Source organism: Loxodonta africana, chromosome 7 (genome assembly GCF_030014295.1).
Source record: "Loxodonta africana isolate mLoxAfr1 chromosome 7, mLoxAfr1.hap2, whole genome shotgun sequence".
In the NCBI taxonomy this organism is placed as follows: domain Eukaryota; kingdom Metazoa; phylum Chordata; class Mammalia; order Proboscidea; family Elephantidae; genus Loxodonta; species Loxodonta africana.
Window position 1 is genome coordinate 76,386,445 of NC_087348.1, and position 21,235 is coordinate 76,407,679.

Here is a 21,235-nt window from a genome sequence, read left to right on the forward strand (position 1 = left end):
CAAGAGTCAGAATTTCTGGCATGGATGAGGAATTGTTTGTTGAAGGTGTTTATTAAGAATGTTTATTCAGTCTTCGGGCCAACATGGCGCCATAGACAGAAGCACCATGCTGTCCCTTCACAGCAAATACCCAAAAAGCTAAGTAAAACAGAGACAAAGGTCATTCCTGGAACCTGAAGTGTCAAACGAAGATGTATAGAACTCAGCCAAGCGCTTAATGGAATGAGAAACTGACAGAGGACAGAGAGCGAGCAGAGATAGGTACGGATGGCCCCATCAGCTAACACAGCCTGGATCTGGCATCTTACACTCCTGTTGAGGATCGGCAGAGAGGCACCAAAGGAAAGCATGTTCATGGAACTCCCAGCAGGACACAGAACACCTGGTAAGCGGCAATACGCACTTTCTCACCCCTCATTCTCTCCCCACTGCTCTACCTCTGAGCTTCCTGGCTGGCTGCGGTGGCTAAACTGGCTGGGAAGTGCAGCATCTGAGTCACTTGGATTCGCCCCACCCATGTTGGACAAGGCTGACAGAGAGTACGAGAAAGCAGCTTCACGAAGTTCCCAGCAGCACACAGAACACCCAGTAATGAATAATATACACTTTCCTATCCCTCCCCCTCCTCACCCTCCCTTCGGCGTCCTCTGCTTCCTGCCATCCAGACTCTTGTTCAGGAGGCAACTGCTTTGGCCCCAAGCTGCTTGGATTCACCCTGCCCACACTAGCTGGTCCCCTGAGCTGGTGTTGGTTCTTTCCATCTCTTTTGATTTCCATTGTTCCTCCTATCACCTCCCCCTCCTTCTTCTGGAGCACCTGGATCCGTGTGCCATCTTTGCATCTTCTTGAAAGGTGTGAAGCCATGCTCGACTGGCAAACCACACCCCTGGCCCATGACACCATGCTGGTGGGATTCCTGGGGCATTTTTTTTTCCTTGTTTTGCTTTGATCTGTTTGTTTGTTTTCTTTTTCTTTACACAACTTGGGACTCCCTTCTAGCCAGGCTGCACTGTACAGTGTAGGAGTCACTGCCCCAGTATGTGCAGCTGCATAAGAGGGATGCCTGGGGACGTTTCTTTTTTTTTCCTTTTCTCTTTCTTTTTTTCCTTTCTATCCTTCTTCATTTGTCAGTTCTCGTCTCTATACACTTATCTTCTTTTCCTGTCTCCTGAATACCTGGTGCTGTATGACATGTATACCCCTTCTAGCCAGGCTATACTGCACAGCCTGGGAGCTACTTCCACAGTCTTAGCATTCCCACTGGTGGGACTCAGGGAATCCTGGAGACTTTTCTTTTTTTTTTTCTTTTCCAAATTTTTATCTAGCTATTTTTTTTTTCCTTCTGCTTCCCTTTTTCTTTTATTTTCCTTTTTGTTTTTCTCCATTTCTCAGTTTCTCATCTATCCACTCCAATGGAAAACTCACTTAGCACACTTTTTTTTCTTTGTTTTCTTGTTTGTTTTTGGCTCCTGTTTCTCCTCTTTCCCATGCCCTCTTAGCTCCACACAGCACAACCTTCCCCTTCTTTCCTGCACTGTGCACTGAGCATCACACCCCTGAGCAGCACAGGCACAATCTACCAGAACCTGCCCAGGCCTGATTCCTGGCCCGCCCTGTTGGCCCTAGTACATGCCCCCAAAAACCCATCCCAGCCCCTCACCTTCAGCTGGACCTGCTCTGCTACACCATAGCTGAATGACTGGCCCTGCCTATTGGAAAAAAAGGTGAAAATTGTCATGATTACAGGTGACCAAACAACAAAGAATAATGTACAGCCCACGTGTTTAGACATAACCAAATAAAACAAAAAAGCAGAAAAAAACAAACAAATCCACAACTGAATATCCCAAAGACAGCAGACAATAACAAAAAAGGACAGGATGGTTCCAGTAGGTGTCCAAAATAAAACACCAGATGACTTTCCAGTAGAAGAAAGGGCACTAGAACTACTTGACAGGGTGATCAAATCTCTCATATTCAGAGCAACCCAAGGGTTGAAGGAAAAAGCAGGAAAAAATGAGGAAAAAATAGATAAATTTCTGGAAAATGCAGAGAAATTCATGGAAAATACAAAAAAAAAATGGAACAATTCAGGAAAGTAATACAGGAACAAAATGCAAAAATATATTTACAACTAGAAGTCATTTAAAACCGACGATTAGAAATCCAAAAGACAAACAAGATTTTAGAAATGGAAGTGTCATAGAAGGGCTGAGGAGCAGGTTTGAAAAGATGGAAGATAGAATCAGATAAATTGAAGACAAACACTTGGATACAGCTTTATTTCAGAAAAAAGCTGAAAAAAGAGTGAAGAAAAATGAAGAAACCCTGAGAATTACATGGGATATAATCAAAGGCAAAAATCTGCAAGTAATCAGAGTTCTAGAACACGGAGAGAAAATGGAAAACACAGAGAGGAACACTGAAGAATTGCTGACAGAAAACATCCCTCGTATCATGAATGATGAAAAGCTGACCATCCCAGAAGCTCAACAACCCCATATAGGATAGAATTCCGAAAGAAAAACACCAATGTATATCATAATCACACTAAAACCAAAGACAAAGAAAAATCCTGAGAGCAGCTCGAGAAAATCAAAAAGTCACATACAGAGGAGAAATGATAAGACTCATTCCTGATTATCTGGCATAAACCATGCAGTCATTTCCAAGAAGGCAATGGAATGTCATACATAAAACCTTGAAAGAAAAAAATTGCCAACCAAGGATAAAATATTCTGCAAAATGTTCAATCAAATATGATGGTGGAATTAGGACATTTCCAAATAAACAGAAATTAAGGGATTATGTAAAAACCAAACCAAACTTACAAGAATTATTAAAGGGAGTCCTTTGGTCTGAGAACAAACGACATCAGGCCACAGCATGAATCTAGGACATAAGATTGTACCAGCCAGATACCAACCTAGGAAATGAACTCTCAAGGACTATCCAAAACCAAAACAATTGCAACAGGGAACCAGAGAGGTTAATCTGTAAATGACGACAACTTCAGAACAATCAGAGAGGGAATAAATGGCATAGGTATAGAACTTTCTAATTAATGGAAAGGCAATACCAACTAATAATAGGCTGGTTCAAATTTAGGAAGTTAAGGGTAAATTTCAAGAAAACCACAAAGAAGGTTAAGAAACTACTCACCAAAATGAAGAAGAAAAACATAAAGTCTTAATAAAAACAAAATCTACAAAAACAAAAGAAATTGAAAAGAAATACAGAAATGAAAGGATCTCAACACAGGAGAGTAAGAGGAACAAGGAAAATGTTAAAAAAAAAAAAATGTTAGCACCACAAAAAAAGCGCTGCAAAATGACAGCAATAAACTCACACCTATCAATAATTACGCTAAATGCAAATAGCCTAAATGCACCCATAAAGAGACAGAGAGTGACAGAATGGATAAAAAAACAGGATCTATCAATACGCTACCTACAAGACACACTTTAGAAACAAAGGATGTAAATTTATTAAAAATCAAAGGATGGAAAAAAATATATCAAGCAGATACCTATCAAAAAACAGCAGGAGTGGCAGTACTAATCTCAGATAATATAGACATTCAAACAAAATACACCATAAAAGACAAAGAAGGGCACTATATAATGATTAAAGGGACAATTCACCAGGAAGACTTAACCAAAATAAACATCTACACACCCAATGTCAGGGCTCCAAAATACATAAAACAAACTCTAACAGCAATGAAAACAGAAATAGATAGTTCCACAATACTAGTAGGAGACTTCAACACACCACTCTCGCTAAGGGAGAACATCTAGAAAGAAACTCAACAAAGATACAGAAGAGCTAAAGAGCACAGTCAGCCAACTTGATCTCATAGTCATATATAGAACACTCCACCCCACAGCTGCAAAGTACACATTCTTTTCTAATGCACATGGAACATTCTCCAGAATAGACCACATCTTAGGTCACAGATCAACCCTCAACAAAATCCAAAACACTGAGATAATACAAAGTATCTTCTCTGACCACAATGCCATCAAAGTACAAATTAACAACAGGAAGACTAAGGAAAAAAATCAATTACATGGAAACTGAAGAACACCATGCGTAAAAACCACTGGGTAATAGAAGAAATCAAAGGTGGAATCAAAAAGTTCCTAGAATCAAACAAGAATAAAAACACGACATACAAAAACTTTAGGGACACAGCGAAGGCAGTCATCAGAGGTCAACTTATAGCACTAGAGGCACACATCCAAAAAGAAGAAAGAGACAAAATCAAACATTAGTTATACAACCTGAACAAATAGAAAGAGAACAACATAAGAAGCCCATAGCCACCAGAAGAAAGGAAATAATAAAGATCAGAGCAGAAATAAACAGAGAATAGAAAAACAATAAAAAGAAACAACACAACCAAAAGTTGGTTCCTTAAAACGATCAAAAAAATTGACAAATCACTGGAGAAATTCACAAAAGAAAAACAGGAGAGAATGCAAATGACCCAAATAAGGAATGAAATGGGGAACATTACAACAGAGACAACTGAAATAAAAAGGATCATAACAGAGTATTATGAAAAATTATGCTCCAACAATTTGAAAACCTAGAGGAAACAGACAAATTTCTCAAAACACACTACTTACCCAAACTAACACAAAATGATGTTGAAAATCTGAACGGTCCTATAAAAAGAGAAGAGATTGAAAAGGCAATTAAAAACAAACAAAAAAAAAGCCCTGGCCGAGATGTCTTTACTGGAGAATTCTACCAAGCATTCAGAGAAGACCTTATACCAGTACAACTCAAACTATTTCAGAACCTAGAAAAGGAAGCAAAACTTCCAAATTCATTCCATGAAGCCAGCATAACCCTGATACCGAAACAGGCTAAGACATCACAAAAAAAGAAAATTACAGACCAATATTTCTCATAAATATAGATGCAAAAATTCTCAACAAAATTCTAGCCAATAGAATTCATCATCATATCAAAAAAAATAATACACCACAACCAAGTAGGATTCATACCAGACATGCAAGGATGGTTCAACATTAGAAAGTCAATCAACGTAATCCACCACATAAATAAAAGGAAAGAAAAGAATCACATGATCATCCCAATCGATGCAGAAAAGGCATTCGACAAAGTCCAACACCCGTTCCTGATAAAAACTCTGAATAAAATAGGTAGAGAAGGGAAATTTCTCAATATGATAAAGGGCACCTGTGCAAAATTAATGGCCAACATTGTCCTCAATGGAGAGAGGCTGGAAACATTTCCCCTGAGAACAGGAAAAAGACAAGGATGCCCTTTATCACCACTCCTATTTAACAGTGTGTTGGAAGTCTTGGCTAGAGCAATAAGGCAAGAAACAGAAATAAAGGGCATCCAAATTGGTAAAGAAGAAGTTAAACTGTCTGTATTTGTGGATGATATGATACTGTACTTAGAAAATCCAGAAGACTCCAAAAGAAAACTACTGGAACTAATAGATTCAGCAGAGTTGCAGGATACAAGATAAACATGGAAAAATCAGTTGGATTCCTATATACCAATAAAGAGAATGGTGAAAAGGAAATCAGGAAAACAATACCATTAATAATAGCCCCTAAAAAAATACAATACTTGGGAATAAATCTAACCAGGGATATAAAAGACCTATACAAAGAAAACTACAAAACACTACTGCAAGAAACCAAAAGAGATCTACATAAATGGAAAAACATACCATGCTCACGGATAGGTAGACTCAACATTGTGAAAACGACAATTCTACCCACAACGATTTACAAATACAAAGCCATACTGATACAAATACGAACATTCTTTAAAGAGTTGGAAAAATTGATGAGTAACTTTATATGGAAAGGGAAGAAGCCCCAGATAAGTAAAGCACTATTGAAGAAGAAGAATACAGTAAGAGGACTCGCATAACCTGACCTCAGAACCTACTATACAGCTACGGTAGTCAAAACAGCCTGGTACTGGTACAACAATGGACACAATGACCAATAGAACGTAACTGAGAACCCAGATGTAAATCCATCACCTATGGTCACCTGGTCTTCAACAAAGGCCCAAAGTCCATCAAATGGGGAAAAGACAGTCTTTTTAACAAACGATGCTGGCAAAACTGGATGTCCATCTACAAAAAATGAAACAGGGCCCATTCCTCACACCATATACAAAAACTAAGTCAAAATAGATCAAAGACCTAAATATAAAGCCAAAAACTATGACGTTCATAGAAGAAAAAATAGGATCAATGCTAGAGGCCCTGATACCAGCATTAACGGGATATAAAACACAACCAACAACACACAAGCTCCAGAGGACAACCTAGATAACTGGGATCTTCTAAAACTTAAACTCATCAAAAGACTTCACCAAAAGAGTAAAAAGAGAACCTACACACTGGGAAAAATTTTTGGATATTACAAATCAGACAAAGGTCTAATCTCTAAAAACTACAAGAAAATCCAACACCTCCACAACAAAAAGACAAAGAATCCAATTAAAAAGCAGGCAAAGGAAATGAACAGACACTTCACCAAAGAAGACATTCTAGTGGCCAACAGACACATGAGGAATGCTCAAGATCTCTAGCCATCAGGGAAATGCAAATCAAAATCACAATGAGATACAATCTCACCCTGGCATTACTGGCATGAATCAATAAAACAGAAAATAACAAATGTTGGAGAGGCGGCGGGGAGATCGGGACTCTTATGCACTGCTGGTGGGAGGGCAAAATGATAAAACCTTTTTGGAAAATGATACGGCACTCCCTTGGAAAGCTAAAAATAGAAAGGCCATAGGATCCAGCAATCCGACTCCTAGGAACAGATCCTAGAGAAATAAGAGTCATCACACGAATAGATATATGTGCACCCATGTTCATTGCAGCATTGTTCACAATAACAAAAACATGGAAACAACCTAGATGTCCATCGACAGATGAATGGATGAACAAACTGTGGTATGTACACACGATGGAGTATTATGCAATGCTAAAGAACAACGATGAATCTGTGAAGCATCTCATAACTTGGATGCATCTGGAGGGCATTATGCTGACTGAAATAAGTCAGTCACAAAAGGAAAAATATTGTATGAGACCACTACTGAAAAAACACATGAAAAGGCTTACGTACAAAAAGAAACAATATTTTATGGTTACGAGGGAAGGGAGGGGTGGGGATGGAAAAACACTTAATGGAAAATAGATAAGCGGTATCTCTGGTAAAGTACACAATACGGGGGAAGCCAGCACAAGCTGTCCAAGGCAAGGCCATGGTAGCTCCATAGACACATCCAATTTCCCTGAGGGACTGAATTGCTGGGCTGAGGGCTGTGGGAACCATGGCCTCAGGGAACATCTAGCTCACGCAGCATAACAGAGTTTATAAAGACTATGTTCTACATTCTACTTTGGTGAGTAGCGTCTGCGGTCTTAAAAGCCTGTGAGCGGCCATCTACATATTCCACTGATCTCACCCCTTTGGGAGCAAGGAAGAATGAAGAAAACTAAAGACAGAAGGGAAAGATTAGTCCAAGGGGCTCCACCAGACTGAGTCCAATACAACCAGATGGTGCCTGGCTACCACCACTGACTGCTCTGACAGGGATCAAAATAGAGTCCTGGACAGACCTGGAGAAAAGTGTAGAACAAATTTCTAACACAAAAAGAAAGACCAGACTTGCTGGCCTGACAGAGATTGCAGAAACCATGAGAGCATGGCCCCCAGACACCATTTCTGCTCAGTAATGAGGCCAGTCCTTAGGTTTATCCTTCAGCCAAAGATTGAATGGTCCCATGGCACAAGAGTAAAGTGGCGCACCAGCCCTGGGACAGGGACTGGAAGGTAGGAGGGAGCATGAGCACTGGTAATAGGGAACCCAGGGCTGAGGAGGGAGAGTGTTGGCATGTCGTGGGGTTGTTAACCAATGTCATACAACAATGTGTGTACTAACTGTTTGATGAGAAACTAGTTTGTTCTGTAAGCTCCATCTACAGTTAAAAAAAAATAAAAATAAAGAATTTTTATTTACCCTGATGGGGGAGGATACCAGCGGGATGCAAGCTTCAATTCTCGTAAAAGGACCAGACTTAATGGTCTGACTGAGACTAGAAGGACCCCAGAGGTCATGGTCCCCAGAGCTTCTGTTAGCCCAAGAAGGGAACCATTCCCAAAGCCAATTCTTCAGACAGGGATTAGACTTGACTATATAAAACAGAAAATGATGCTGGTGAGGAGTGAACTTCTTGGACCAAGGAGACACAGGCGACTACATGGGCAGCTCCTGTCTGGAGGGGAGATGACAAGGCAAGGGGGACAACAGCTGGCTGAATGGACACAGAAATAGAGAGTGGAGGGAAGGAGTGTGCTGTCTCATTAGGGGGAGAACAAATAGGAGAATATAGTAAGGCGTCTATAAATTTTTGTATGAGAGACTGACTTATTTGTAAAGTTTCACTTAAAACACAATGAAAATTAAAATAAAACAAAAAGAAACTCCTTGCAATTTTTTGCCCTGTAACTCCCCCTCCAACACCTTCTGCAGTCCTTTCTTTGTTCCACCTGATAAGACCTCACTGTTCTTCCTGCAGTTTGGAACACACTGCAGCATCTTGCCTGGGGGCTTGTGTGATTGCACATTTCATGAAATGTTTTATTCTTCAGTAAAGGTCTTTGTTTTTATTTCTCAAAAAAAAAAAAAAAATCAAACCCATTGCCATTGAGTCTATTCCAACTAGCAGAGTGTAAATCTGGTGTTTTAACAAGACACTTCCAAGTTAATCCTGATCCCATGTTCCTTCCTTAATGAAACATGTAACAGTGAGTATGGTCTGTCAGTTGTGTGTGGCTGTTGTAACAAATTATACAACCCAGTAGAGAAGTAGAGAGTGCACTGGGGAGGACAGCTGCTGTCAGAATTTGTAAAAAGTTTGAAGAGTGGAAGTATGTCTGACCTCAACCTCATATGTGTCAGCTTCGTGCTGGTGCTGATTCTTATTCTCCCTGAAGTTAGACAAGGTCCGACACTATTGCTACATCATTGCAGAAGGTGAAAGGCTTGTACATAAAATACTGGAAGACATTACTAAAAGAACTTAAAAAAAGACCTAAATAAATGAAAGGACAGTCTGTGTTCATGGATTAGAAGGCTTAATATAGCTAAGATGTCAATACCACCCAAAGCAATCCACAGATTTAATGCAATCCCCATCAAAATGCCAACAGCCTTTTTTGCAGAAATGGAAAACCAATTCTCAAATTTATATGGAAGGAGAAGGAACCCCAAATAGCTAAATAGAAGAACAAAGTTGGAGGGCTCAGGTTTCCTGGTTTCAAAACATATTATAAAGCCACAGTAATTAAAACAGACTGGGAGTGGCATAATTACAGACATATAGTCCAATGGAACAGCATTGAGAGTCCAGAAATAAAATTATACATCTATGATCAACTGATTTTTGACAAGGGTGCTAAATCTATTTAGGGGGAAAGGAAGTCTCTTCAATAAATTGTGCTGGAAAAATTGGATTTCCATGTGCAGCAAAATGAATCAGAAACCATTCCTCATAATATACAAAAAATTTTTAAATAGATGTAGAACCAAAATATCAAACTATAAAATTCTTACAAGAAAATATAGGGGCAGAGCTGTGGGATGTACTTCTTAATGATGGATTATCAGATATGACAGCAAAAGGATCACTGAAGAGGACATTCAAATGGCTTAAAAACACATGATAAGGTGCTGAACATCATTAGTCCTTGTTGTTAGTTGCTGTCTACCTGCTTATTAGTATTTGTGTAGGATGGGGTCACGGGCCATCATTTTTCTTATAAGCCACTTGCCCACTTCCACCAAAGGGAGCTTCGGGAGGACTTTATAAACTGAGGATTAGGAAGAGAATTACATTGAGACTTTGGGTTGAAGATACTTACTTCTACTGTTATCCCCGAGTCACATAAGCCACAAACCAGTAGTCATCTGCTTGAGGCATATAGCATGAAAGACTGTCTTATTTGGAAATCATTTTTTTACTTCATAATTGTCAATCTATACAACTTTTAAGATATTTTATAACTTTTGCTAGAAAAATATGTACATGTATTAAATAACTTTGTTATTAAAAATTCAACTTTGTATGGTATCCACCTCACATTCCCCAAGATATTGAATGGAGTTTCTTTCAGTAACTACCAAAACCCAAACCAAACCAAACCAAACCCACTGCTATCAAGTAAATTCTGACTCATAGTGACCCTACAGGACAGAGTAGAACTGCCCGATAGAGTTTCCAAGGAGCACCTGGTGGATTCGAACTGCTGGCCTCTTGATTAGCAGTCATAGCACTTAACCACTACGCCACCAGGGTTTCCAGTAACTACCAAATACTTATAAAATGAACACACTGAATGAAGATAAAATTACCTTTTATATATGAACTTTAGCATTCCTTAAGATGAAATATCGAAGTAAATTAAAAACTAATATTTAGTTATAAGAAATTTATTTTAATATACCCCAATAATTGTCAAATGAAAGTGCACCAACACCTACATAGAAACCAAAATTAATAAATAAATAGGCCTCTTGAAATTGACAGAACCCTTAAGACTAGTTGTGTATGTGGGATTTGAACTGTTCAGTTTCCACTGGAGAATGTGATGATGATCTTTGGTGCTTTGAATTCACATTTGAATCTTCAGAGGTTTGTCCCCAAAGGCAAACCGTAGCAGAAAGATAGCACGGCTGCTATATAAATACAGGAACTTTGGATTTATCACTGAAAGATGAATGAATTATTTCAAGAGGTAAGTTTCGGCATCTGTGAGTGAAACTGACGTACTGATTCATAATTTACCATTGAGAACACTTTGCTCTCTAAGATTGTGTCTGTACTCACAAGCCATAGTTGGGGAATCAGGCCATCAGCTAGCAAGTAACTTTGATTGAATTCTTAAGATTCTAGTCAGGTTAGTATGAAAAAATGAGCTTGATTCAAATTACTGGGACTCCTTATTTATTCACCCATAAGTCCAGAAACACATATAATCTTCAACACTATCTACACATGACATTCACCACAATGCTAATTAATTCATTAGCGTCTAGATTTTTTGGGGATTTATTATTTTAAGCATCTTTGCAGAAAGATTTACTTTATTTATGGGTCTGAGTGCTCTAGGATCACAGTCAACAAGACATAATGGACAAATCCCAGGATAACAAGCCAGAAAATTTCCAGATGAGTGTCATCCTGGCCACTAGCTGGGTGATCCTGGCTAAACTTCTTAACTTGTGAGGCTATACTTTATTCAGCTGTATACTATGCCAAAAATAATAGTATTTCATTCTATAATACTCCAATTAGAAAACATCATTACAGTAGAAAATGATTTGTTTGTATAATTGCACTTCAATTACATCCTGGCTATCAGGGTTTTGTATGGTGATTAGATTGATATTTCACACTCTTACATAAACAATAATATTTTAACTACAAATATTTCATACGTTTACAAAAGATGACTATTCCCTAATTTGAAATTCCTGTGTTGTTTTTATTAATATCAATAATAATTGTATTTCACTAGCACAAGTTGCTTAAACTCCTAATTCTCAGTTTTCTCATGTGAAAAATAAGCAGAGTAAAAGCAGGTAACCTCACAAAATTGTTGATTTGTGAGTATTAAATTTATATAAAATGTTCAGCATAGTTCTTGGCAGAAAATAAGCTCTGAATGAATGCTGGTTCTTCTTTTGTTGGAAGAAAACCCTACTTTACTCATTCTTCAGAGAAAAAGAGATAAGAGTTTCTAAAATTAGGATTAGCAAGAGAATTTGGATAAGATTTTTGTCTTCAGACAGACAACACGTGTTAACCATGACTATCTTCCCTAAAACGTAAATTACTCCTCAGGAGGCAACATGTTGAAGCACTGACAGTGAGTGAAAGAGTATTTCTTGTCTGGAATTTCTCCAAACCTCTTGTTATACTTTAACTTTCTATCTTATACAATTTTCAAGGTGTGTATTTTGTAACTTTTGCTATAAAAATTAATGTACGTGTCTTAATAATTCTTGTTATTTAAAATTCAACTTTACATAAAGTTCCATCTTATATTCCCCAAGGTACTTAATGACTTACCTTGTAAATATCAGTAAAAAATATTTATCAGTGAAAAACACAGAATGGATAAAGCTAAGACTACCTTTTTATATCTGTAGTTTAGCACTGACTATCCCTTAATCAGAAATATCAAAGTAAACCTGGAACCAATATTTAGGTAGAAAACTGAAACTAGTTGCCATAGATTCGATTCTGACTCATGGAGAACCTAAGACACTTTACACCTCAATAATTATTAAATGAAAGTTACAGAACTATGCATGAACATCTATGGAGAAGCAAAAGAATAAACTGAGCACTTGAGAATTTACAGAATCCTGGGCGGAAAGCCTGGTGGCGCAGTTGTTAAGCGCTATGGCTGCTAACCAAAGGGTCAGCAGTTTGAACCCGCCAGGTGCTTCTTGGAAACTCTGTGGGGAAGTTCCACCCTGTCCTACAGGGTCGTTATGAGTCAGAAAACCCTGGGCGGCAGTGGGTTTAGCTCTGGTTCTGTGTGGCCGGCAGCTGCTCAATGTGCCCCCCAGACTGTGATAATGCTCCGTGGGGCTTCAGAATTCACATCTGGGTCTCCAGAGTCTTCAGAGATTTATCCCCAAAGGCAAACGATAGTAAATGATAATCCATGTAACCACGGTGACTTTAGCATTGTTACAAAAGATGAGTGAGTTCTCATTCCAAGAGGTAAGAATTTTTTTCTTTTTTTCTGTGAATTGGTCTGAAAATGGATTTTCATTTACCATCTGAGAAACATCACTCTCTCAGGCAGTCTGTACTCACAGGTCAAGGACGGCAAACGGGGCATATGTAATCAAGCAATCAACCAGCTAGTAAGAATCTTTGGCTGAATTGCTCTGTTTTCACAATGAGTTTCACGTGAATAAAAATGGATACTCCACGTTACCAGGATTGCATGTGACCAGAAACTTATACAATCGTTCAACGCTATCTAAACAAGGTATTTAGCCATTTAAAAACATGAAAACGAAAAAAAAAAAAACACTGCCATGGAGGGGATTCCAAGATGCATTGGGTATTTATTGTTAGTAAATAGCTTGGCAGAAAAAGGTACTTTGCTTATGGGTCTGAATGCTTTTAACATTTAAGGAACAAGCTCAGAACGTAAAGCTGGAAAACTTGGAGCTGTGCGCCAACATAGCCACTAGAGGGGTGATGTTGTGCAAACTTTTAAAATTTTTTGGTTACACTTTATTCAGCTGTACACAGGCATGTGTGGCTTAAAACACTGGACAGCATATAGTCCATGGTCCCGTGAATTTCTTTTTTTTAATGGAAAGCAGCTCCTCTTATTTATTTTACGCTAGTAGCTTTTATGCAGCTCTGGTCGCCCTGTGGTTAATAGCTCAGCTGCTAACCAAAACATCAGCAGTTCAAATCTACCAGCTGCTCCTTGGAAAGCCTATAGGGCAGTTCTACTCTGTCCTATAGGGTCACTATGAGTTGGAAATGACATGCCCCTAATTTTTTTTTTAATGGTTTTAAAGGGCCCAAACTCAGACTCTTGCAGCACTGGACAATGAGTTGTATACAGGCAGGTGAGTCAGAGGACTTGACTCTGGGCATGGGCTCTTGGGTTTTGTCAGGCGGTGGCTGAGGCTGGGGCCGCAGGGGCTCTGGCTGCTCCTGCAGTTCAGGCTGGCAGACCATGGGGTCGGGCTGGGGATGCTCTGCCCTCTGCCGCCTGACTTCCTCACTTCCTCTGACTCTGTTCCTACCACCAACTGTTCCACTGGCCTCTGCCTGCTGCTCCAGCAGGAGAATTAGTGGCAATAGCAGTGACAAGGACGACTGGAAGCTGGCTGCCATAATTTTTTTTAATAAGGTATTAGCATAACATCCAAATCACATAACATCCTATTTCACAGAATATATCATGGACCAATGCATATCTGTATTATTTTAAAAACAATATAATTTTATTCTACAATGCTCCAGTTAGAAAACATTCTTACAGCAGGAAATGATTTTATTTGCTTGAATAAATGTACTTTGCTAATGTCCTGATTACTACTCATATAGTGTTCGGCATAATAATTTGATATTTCAAACTAGAGGTAGTCCCCGATTCATGAGTTACAGATGAACCACACTCAGGACCCTCTGTTACTGTTTTTGTTTTCTTTATCTTACCATTAGTAATATGTCCTATATACACTGTGGCAGCGCATAACAGACTGATGTTATCATTCTCAAATGCTCACTCAAAGATGTTCAATGTTAGGATTTACTGTTCAAACACTGCTGTATAGCACGCTAAGAAAACTTAAAAAAAAAAAAAATGAGACATTTGACTTGCGTCAGAACCAATTACACAGGGTTCTCAGAATGGAAACCAGTCAAAGTTGGGGACTACCTGCACTTGGCAAAACAACAATATTGTAATTACAAATGTTTACAAATTGACTAAATTTACAAAGGTGGCTCCATTCATCCCTGATCTGAAATTCCCTTCTGAAACTGTTATCAAAAGCAATTGCATTTCTATTCTTTTTAGATGATCTTATTTAACCAATAAACCAAAAATCAAACCCATTGTCATTGAGTCAATTCTGACTCATAGTGACCCTACAGGACAGAGGAAAGCTGCCCCATACGGTTACCGAGAAGCAGGTGGTAGATCTGAACTCCCAACCTTTTGGTTAGCAGCCCAGCTCTCAACCACAGCACCACCAGGGCTCCATAGTGACCCACAGACATTGTGAAATATATAATTAACTAGTCTCCTCTCTCATATATTAGCTGTCAGAAAGCTTAAAGGATAATCTAATATCCACCTATTGGCAAGTATATTCGACATTGAGGTATTATTATTATTTAACTACATTTATTGCATAGTTACTAAAGAAATGTCAGACTTCTGGCATTCACATTTCAACTCCACACTTGCTATGTAACCTTGTGCAAGCTACATAATCTCTTTCACCTGGTTTCTTCATCTACAAAGTAATAATGAGAGCACTTACTATTATTTTGTAAGAAATAAAATGGAACTATGTATGGTGGTGCAGTGGTTAAGAGCTACAGCTGCTACCCAAGAGGTTGGCAGTTCAAATCCACCACCTGCTCCTTGAAAACCCTATGGAGCAGTTCTACTCTGTCCTATAAAAAAAAAAAAAAACTGTCCTACAGGGTCACTATAAGTCAGAATCAACTCAATAGCAACAGGTTTGCTTTGGTTTCAGATATTATATGTATGTATATGATTCTAAGCCATATTCTTATCATTTACTAAGCTTGTAATAAATGATGGCTTTTTATCAAAAATTTGTTTAAAATCCTATATTTTCCTTGGTATTGTATTCACCAGTCCTTTTTGTTATTCTAATCAGTTTCTTTTCTTTTTTTTTATTATTTAGCTTTAAAAACACCTTGAATGTATTTTTGGAAAAATATAATATAAAAAGGAAAATCATATGTTGAATTTACTGGTGTTCTTCTCAACAAGTATATATGTATATACACGTATATAAGTGCATATCGACATGTAAAGACAAATATATGTGATTACATATTAATTAATATGAAATGCCACTTGAATGATATCTTTATGTATAATGACTTTCCATATGTGTATTAAAGAAATGGAGCTATGAAATTTATAACTTCTTTAATGCAATTTTTTCATCACAAATCTTTTTTGATGCCAGTTACATTGTCTCATGGATTCCCTGGTGGTTGGAAACCACACTGCAGTGACAGGGTTCATTTTATTGGGCTTAACACAAGATCCTACCCTTCGGGCCATCCTCTTCATGGTCATCCTATGCATCTATCTGGTGACCATATCTGGCAATCTCAGCACAATCATTCTGATCAGAATCTCTTCTCAGCTCCATCACCCTATGTATTTTTTCCTGAGCCACTTGGCTTTGGCTGACATAGGCTTTTCATCCTCTGTCACACCCAATATGCTTGTAAACGTCATCATGGAGAGGAATACAATCTCCTATCTTGGATGTTGGATCCAACATGGATCAGCTGCTTTCTTTGGACCACTTGAGTGTTTCCTACTGGCTGCCATGGCCTATGATCGCTTTGTAGCAATCTGCAACCCACAGTTCTTTTCAACTAAAATGTCCACAGAAGTCTGTGTCCAGCTATTCTCTGTGGCTTATGTAGGTGGTTTTCTCAATGCTTCCTCCTTTACCATTTCCTTCTTGTCTTTATTCTTTTGTGAACCTAATCGAGTCAATCATTTTTTCTATGATTTTCCTCCTTTAGTTGAACTTTCCTGTTCTGATGTCATTATCCCTACAGTGGTCCTCTCATTTTCTGCTGGCTCCATCATTGTGGTCACAACGATCGTCATAGCTATCTCCTACGTCTACATCCTCATCACCATCCTGAAGATGTGCTCCACTCAGGGCTGCCACAAGGCCTTCTCCACCTGTACCTCCCACCTCACTGCAGTCACTCTGTTCTATGGGACCGCTGCATTCATTTATGTGATGCCCAAGTCCAGCTACTCTACTGACCAGAACAAGGTAGTGTCTGTATTCTACACAGTGGTGATCCCCATGTTGAAGCCCCTCATCTACAGTCTCAGGAATAATGAGATTAAGGCTACTCTCAAGAGGCAGCTTTGTAGAAAAATATTTTCCTAACAAAACCTCTTATTTTGTAGGGTTTGATGCAATAATATACTATTAATGTAATATTAAAAGAAATTTGGTTCCTGTGAGCAAAATATACCTGTATATAATTAGCCAGTATGAGGCTTCACAGTATACGTAGGGGTGGAACTTCAGACAGAAAATCAGAGACAATAGTGAGTTAACTTTAATAAATTAAATTAAATTTAAAATTAAGAATCACAAATTGGTCCACATGAAGAAAATCTTAATCTGCTGAAAATCCTTTTTACATTTTACTCATATGTTACTTTACAAAAGCAATTCTATGTCCTGAGTCAAGGTTATTGTACGTCCAAACTTTAAGAGTATCTTCACTTTCAACAGCAGATTATGCTGAGATGAGCCCGATAATCCTAGATTTGCCTTGACTGAGTACCTTCTGAGGGGAAATAACAAAGTGGAACCAGACAGTAAAACTGCTATAGACATGGTACTTGGAGAAAGCTTATCTGCTGGGGTTAGTCTATATGGACTCTTAAAATTCCAGCCTGTGTTTCTGGGTTCTGACTCTGGCCTTGGATATAAGGGGTCCCCAGAGTCTAAGAGGATGAGACTACCCCGAATAACCGGTGAATTGCTCTAACAGATTAGAAGAGATGACTTCTTCTGAGGGAATAAACAGGGTTCCCAAACTCATCAGGAACTGAGCAGAGCAAAAGCAAAAAAGGATTTCCAGGAGAATCCAGCAAGCTGGATGACACTGAGTCTGTGAGGAAGAAAATCTTGGAGGAATTTATGATCAGGCCCACATTCTGCTCATAGAACTCCAGGGGCCTGGACTGTTTCTCAGCTAAAATAGTGACTGCCCCTCTAAGGGTAAATTCACCTCTATATGCTGATGACTTCTATATTTATTTCTGTTTCCTGTCCCCACTTATGGAATCAGACACATATTGCATCTTTTTGTAAACAGAAACACACAGTATGTCTTATTCAGGGTTCCCTAGAGTAACAGAACCAGTAGAAAGAGAAAAGGAGAGAACATACATTTGAGTCTTCCGCTCCAGCAATTGCAGGTTTGGTCATTTTAAGCAACTCTCATGGTGAACACAGCTAAAGAGAGAGAGGGATTTTTCTAGAGGAATTGGCTCACGTGATTATGGCAGCTAAAGCTGTTGCTGTCAATTGATTGAGACTCATGGTAATGCATGTGTTATAGACTAGAAGCACTCCATATGGTTTTCTTGGCTGTAATCTTTATGGAAGCAGTGTGCCAGGTCTTCATCTACAGCATTGTGGGTGGGTTGGAACTGTCAACCTTTAGGTTAGTTAGTAGCTGAAAAAAAAACTGTGCCACCGAGGGCCGGGAATATATGTAAATAACATCTTTGTGGTCCAGTTGATTTCAACTGAACAGCCCCATAGAGTTTTCAAGGGCTGTAATCTTTATGGAAGTGGAGTGCCACATCTTTCTCCTGCTTAGTGGCTGGTGAGTTCCAACTGCCAACAATTTGGTTAGTAGCCGAGTGCTTAACCACTGTGCAGCCAGAAAGAGAGAGACTGATTTTGAGAAATTGGCTCACAAGATTATGCAGGCTAGGAAGTCCAAAATCCATATGTCAGGTAAAAGGCTGGAAATTCCAGCAACATCTATTTACAGTGTTGAACCTGAATTCTTCTTCTTCAGGGAACCATATTTTGCTTATAAGGCCATCAACAGTTTGGATGAAACACATCCACATTATGGAGGGAAATCTGCTTACTTCTAGGTTAATTGATGTAATGTTAATCACACGTGAATACTTTTATAGCAACATCTAGACTAGTGTTTGTCCAAACAACTAGGCACCATAGCCTATTCGTGTTGATTTAAAATTTATCATCATAGGGCATTCATCATTTTATTCATTAAAAATTTATAGTGAGTGCTTCTAATATCCCTGGTACTGTGTAGGCTATTGGAAATATAAGTGACAGACAAAGGTGTCTGCCTTCCTGGAATTAATCTTCTAGAAGAGGAGACAGACAACAAAACTAACAAGTATGTGATATAGACTATTAGAAGTTGGTGAGTCCTCTGGAGAAAGAAAAAGCAAAGCAGAGTAAGGGAGACTGACATGTCAGTGTAGACCTCGCTGAGTAGGTAACATCTGAACAAAGGACCAAAGAAGGTGAAGACACTTCATGCCAGCTGTGGTGTTGCCTGTGTACATGCATACAGTTGACCTTTGAGGCTTCCGTTCCAGCAATGGGAGGCTTGGCAATTGAAATCAACTCTCATGATGAACACAAGCTAAATATAACTTGATGAAATATTCAATATATCATAAAATCACATTAGAGCTTAAAGGATAATAAGTGAGAACCGAAACAAACTGTGATTACTCAGAGAGGTAAGTTCAGCACTCAAAAATGCTTTTTCAGTGAGGAGATTTGACAGGTAGAAGAGAAAGCTAAGAACTGGGGCTATGCATTTAGTGTTCTTTTGGAGTGAGAGAGTCAGAAGTCAAAGCCTAGGGCATGTACAGGTGAGATATCTAATTCATACACCTCATATACACAGTGATGGTAGGGAGAAACATGAAGTAAAGAAGTCTTTGTACAGATTTGCAGCCCTGGAAATCTAGGGAAAGTCAAGCCTGGAACTTGGGTTAAGGTGGTTTAAGACACAGTGACTCGAATAAATACATGAACAGCCTATCGGGAGAAAGGTCTTCCTTCTAAGCCTTTATTTTTCCTGCCAATGATTATGACCGTCAAAGAGTGAAAAATAATGTGCCACAAAAAAGGAAACAAGACACTAAATATGGGAAGGAGTAGGAAAAACACACCATAGAAACAGAATCACTAAGACTAAGATATGGGAATTAACAGGCAGAGAGTGTAATACTGCTAAGTACAAAGAATTAAAAGAAACTTAAATACAATCAACTCAACAAAATACTAGCAAACCAAATCAAAAAACATATTGAAGGATTATATAGCATAATCAAGTGAGATTTATCTCAGGAATGCAAGGGTGGTTCAACATTAGAAAATCAATCAATGTAATACAGCAAACTAATAGAACACAGGAAAGGACCACTTGTTCACCTCAAGCAAAATAAAAAGGCATTTGACAAAATTCAACACCCTTTCATAGTAAAAACAAAGAAGATATGACGATAAGGGAAATGAGGTTTTTTGTGTAGCCTTTTGCCTTGCTTCTGTATTATTATTATTATTATTTGCCTTGCTTCTGTATAAGAGAGAGGAAGAAATCAGCTTCAGAGATTTTTCTCTGGACCTGGAGAAACAGTTACAATTTCCCTTGTTACAGTTACCTGGGGAAGAAGCCGGTCCTTGCCAATAGAAAATGTCAGTTATGCAAATAGATGATGGAGCCACTTGACGGGGATTGGTCACTTTAGTCCAGTGAGGGGATTGGTCAGTTATTATGCAAAGATGGTGTGTAAAATCTACCCAATAAGACTGAGCCACTTGGTTGAGGGGGTACCGCACTACCATCAAGAAAGCCTGAAGTGGACTGCGTCTTTTGGACCTGGGGTTCCTGTGCTGAGAACATCCTAGACCCAGGAGACAGAGCTGTAACACTGAAGACCAGTGTAGGATGATGGTGTGGCTTCCTGGCCCATGGAGGGAAGTGGCTACAGTGCACTTGCAGACCCACGGAAAAAGAGAACTTAGGGCCTTTATGTACGAGGCTTGCTACTGTAGTGGGGCACTTGTTGGTGGAGCTAATAAGCTAATAAGCTCCAGGCCAGTCATGAGCAGGGGCAGAGGCCAGGACCAGGTGGGGACAGAGGCCAGGCCAATAGGGGCAGAGGTAGAGGCTAGGCCCAAGCCCTGAGGGTGAGGGCCTGGCAGCAGTGGCCAAGAAAAAGATGTCCTGATTGAAGAACTATATCTTGAGTTATTCCTGTTACTTCTCTGTATGTGGACTTTAAACCTTAAAACTGAGATACTGGCATAACTGAAATGGATGACCTCAGGCCTAAATTAAAACTCCATTCTGAATTAAACTGAAATCTTCACTCCTACTGTTCTAAGGAAAAAATTCAACCTTTTTGTCAAAATTTAACTGTTTGTAACACAAAGAGAGCAAGAGTCAGGATTTCTGGCTCTGAAGAGGAAATGTTTGTTGAAGGTGTTTATTCATAATGTTTATTCATCTTGGTCTTAAAAGAATGCCTATCTCAAGCATGTCCATGGAAGATAGGAAACAGAATTGATAATGTTAAGATGAAACCTATAAATGTCTTTTAACTCCGTAACGTAGAGGTAAATATCAATTAACCAAGTCTTAAACTCCATTTTCACTCACTAGGACCTCCAGCTCTGTTTCTGCTAACTCTTTGTAAACCAGTAACTAGGTGAAGTTATAAGCCTGTTACCTTAAGAAGAGGGAAGGGCACCTGTAGCGCTGTGGTTAATATGATTCCCAACAGAATGCCTTGTTCAACAAATCTCAGGATGTAACAATCTCAGAATATAGCAAATAGAC

General features: G+C 38.9%; 1 protein-coding gene across 1 annotated transcript; it reads left to right on the forward strand.

The window, feature by feature from the left end:
• Positions 1–15,816: 15,816 nt before the first annotated feature.
• On the forward strand, positions 15,817–16,761 carry LOC104846098 (olfactory receptor 5P76-like). Its single transcript, XM_064289470.1, has one exon. The coding sequence runs from the start codon at positions 15,817–15,819 to the stop codon at positions 16,759–16,761; it is 945 nt and encodes a 314-aa protein (XP_064145540.1).
• Positions 16,762–21,235: the final 4,474 nt, after the last annotated feature.

What these genes read in the sequence shown, in the direction of transcription:
- LOC104846098 (XM_064289470.1), top strand. Translation starts at nt 15,817, where the DNA reads ATGGATTCCCTGGTGGTTGGAAACCACACTGCAGTGACAGGGTTCATT.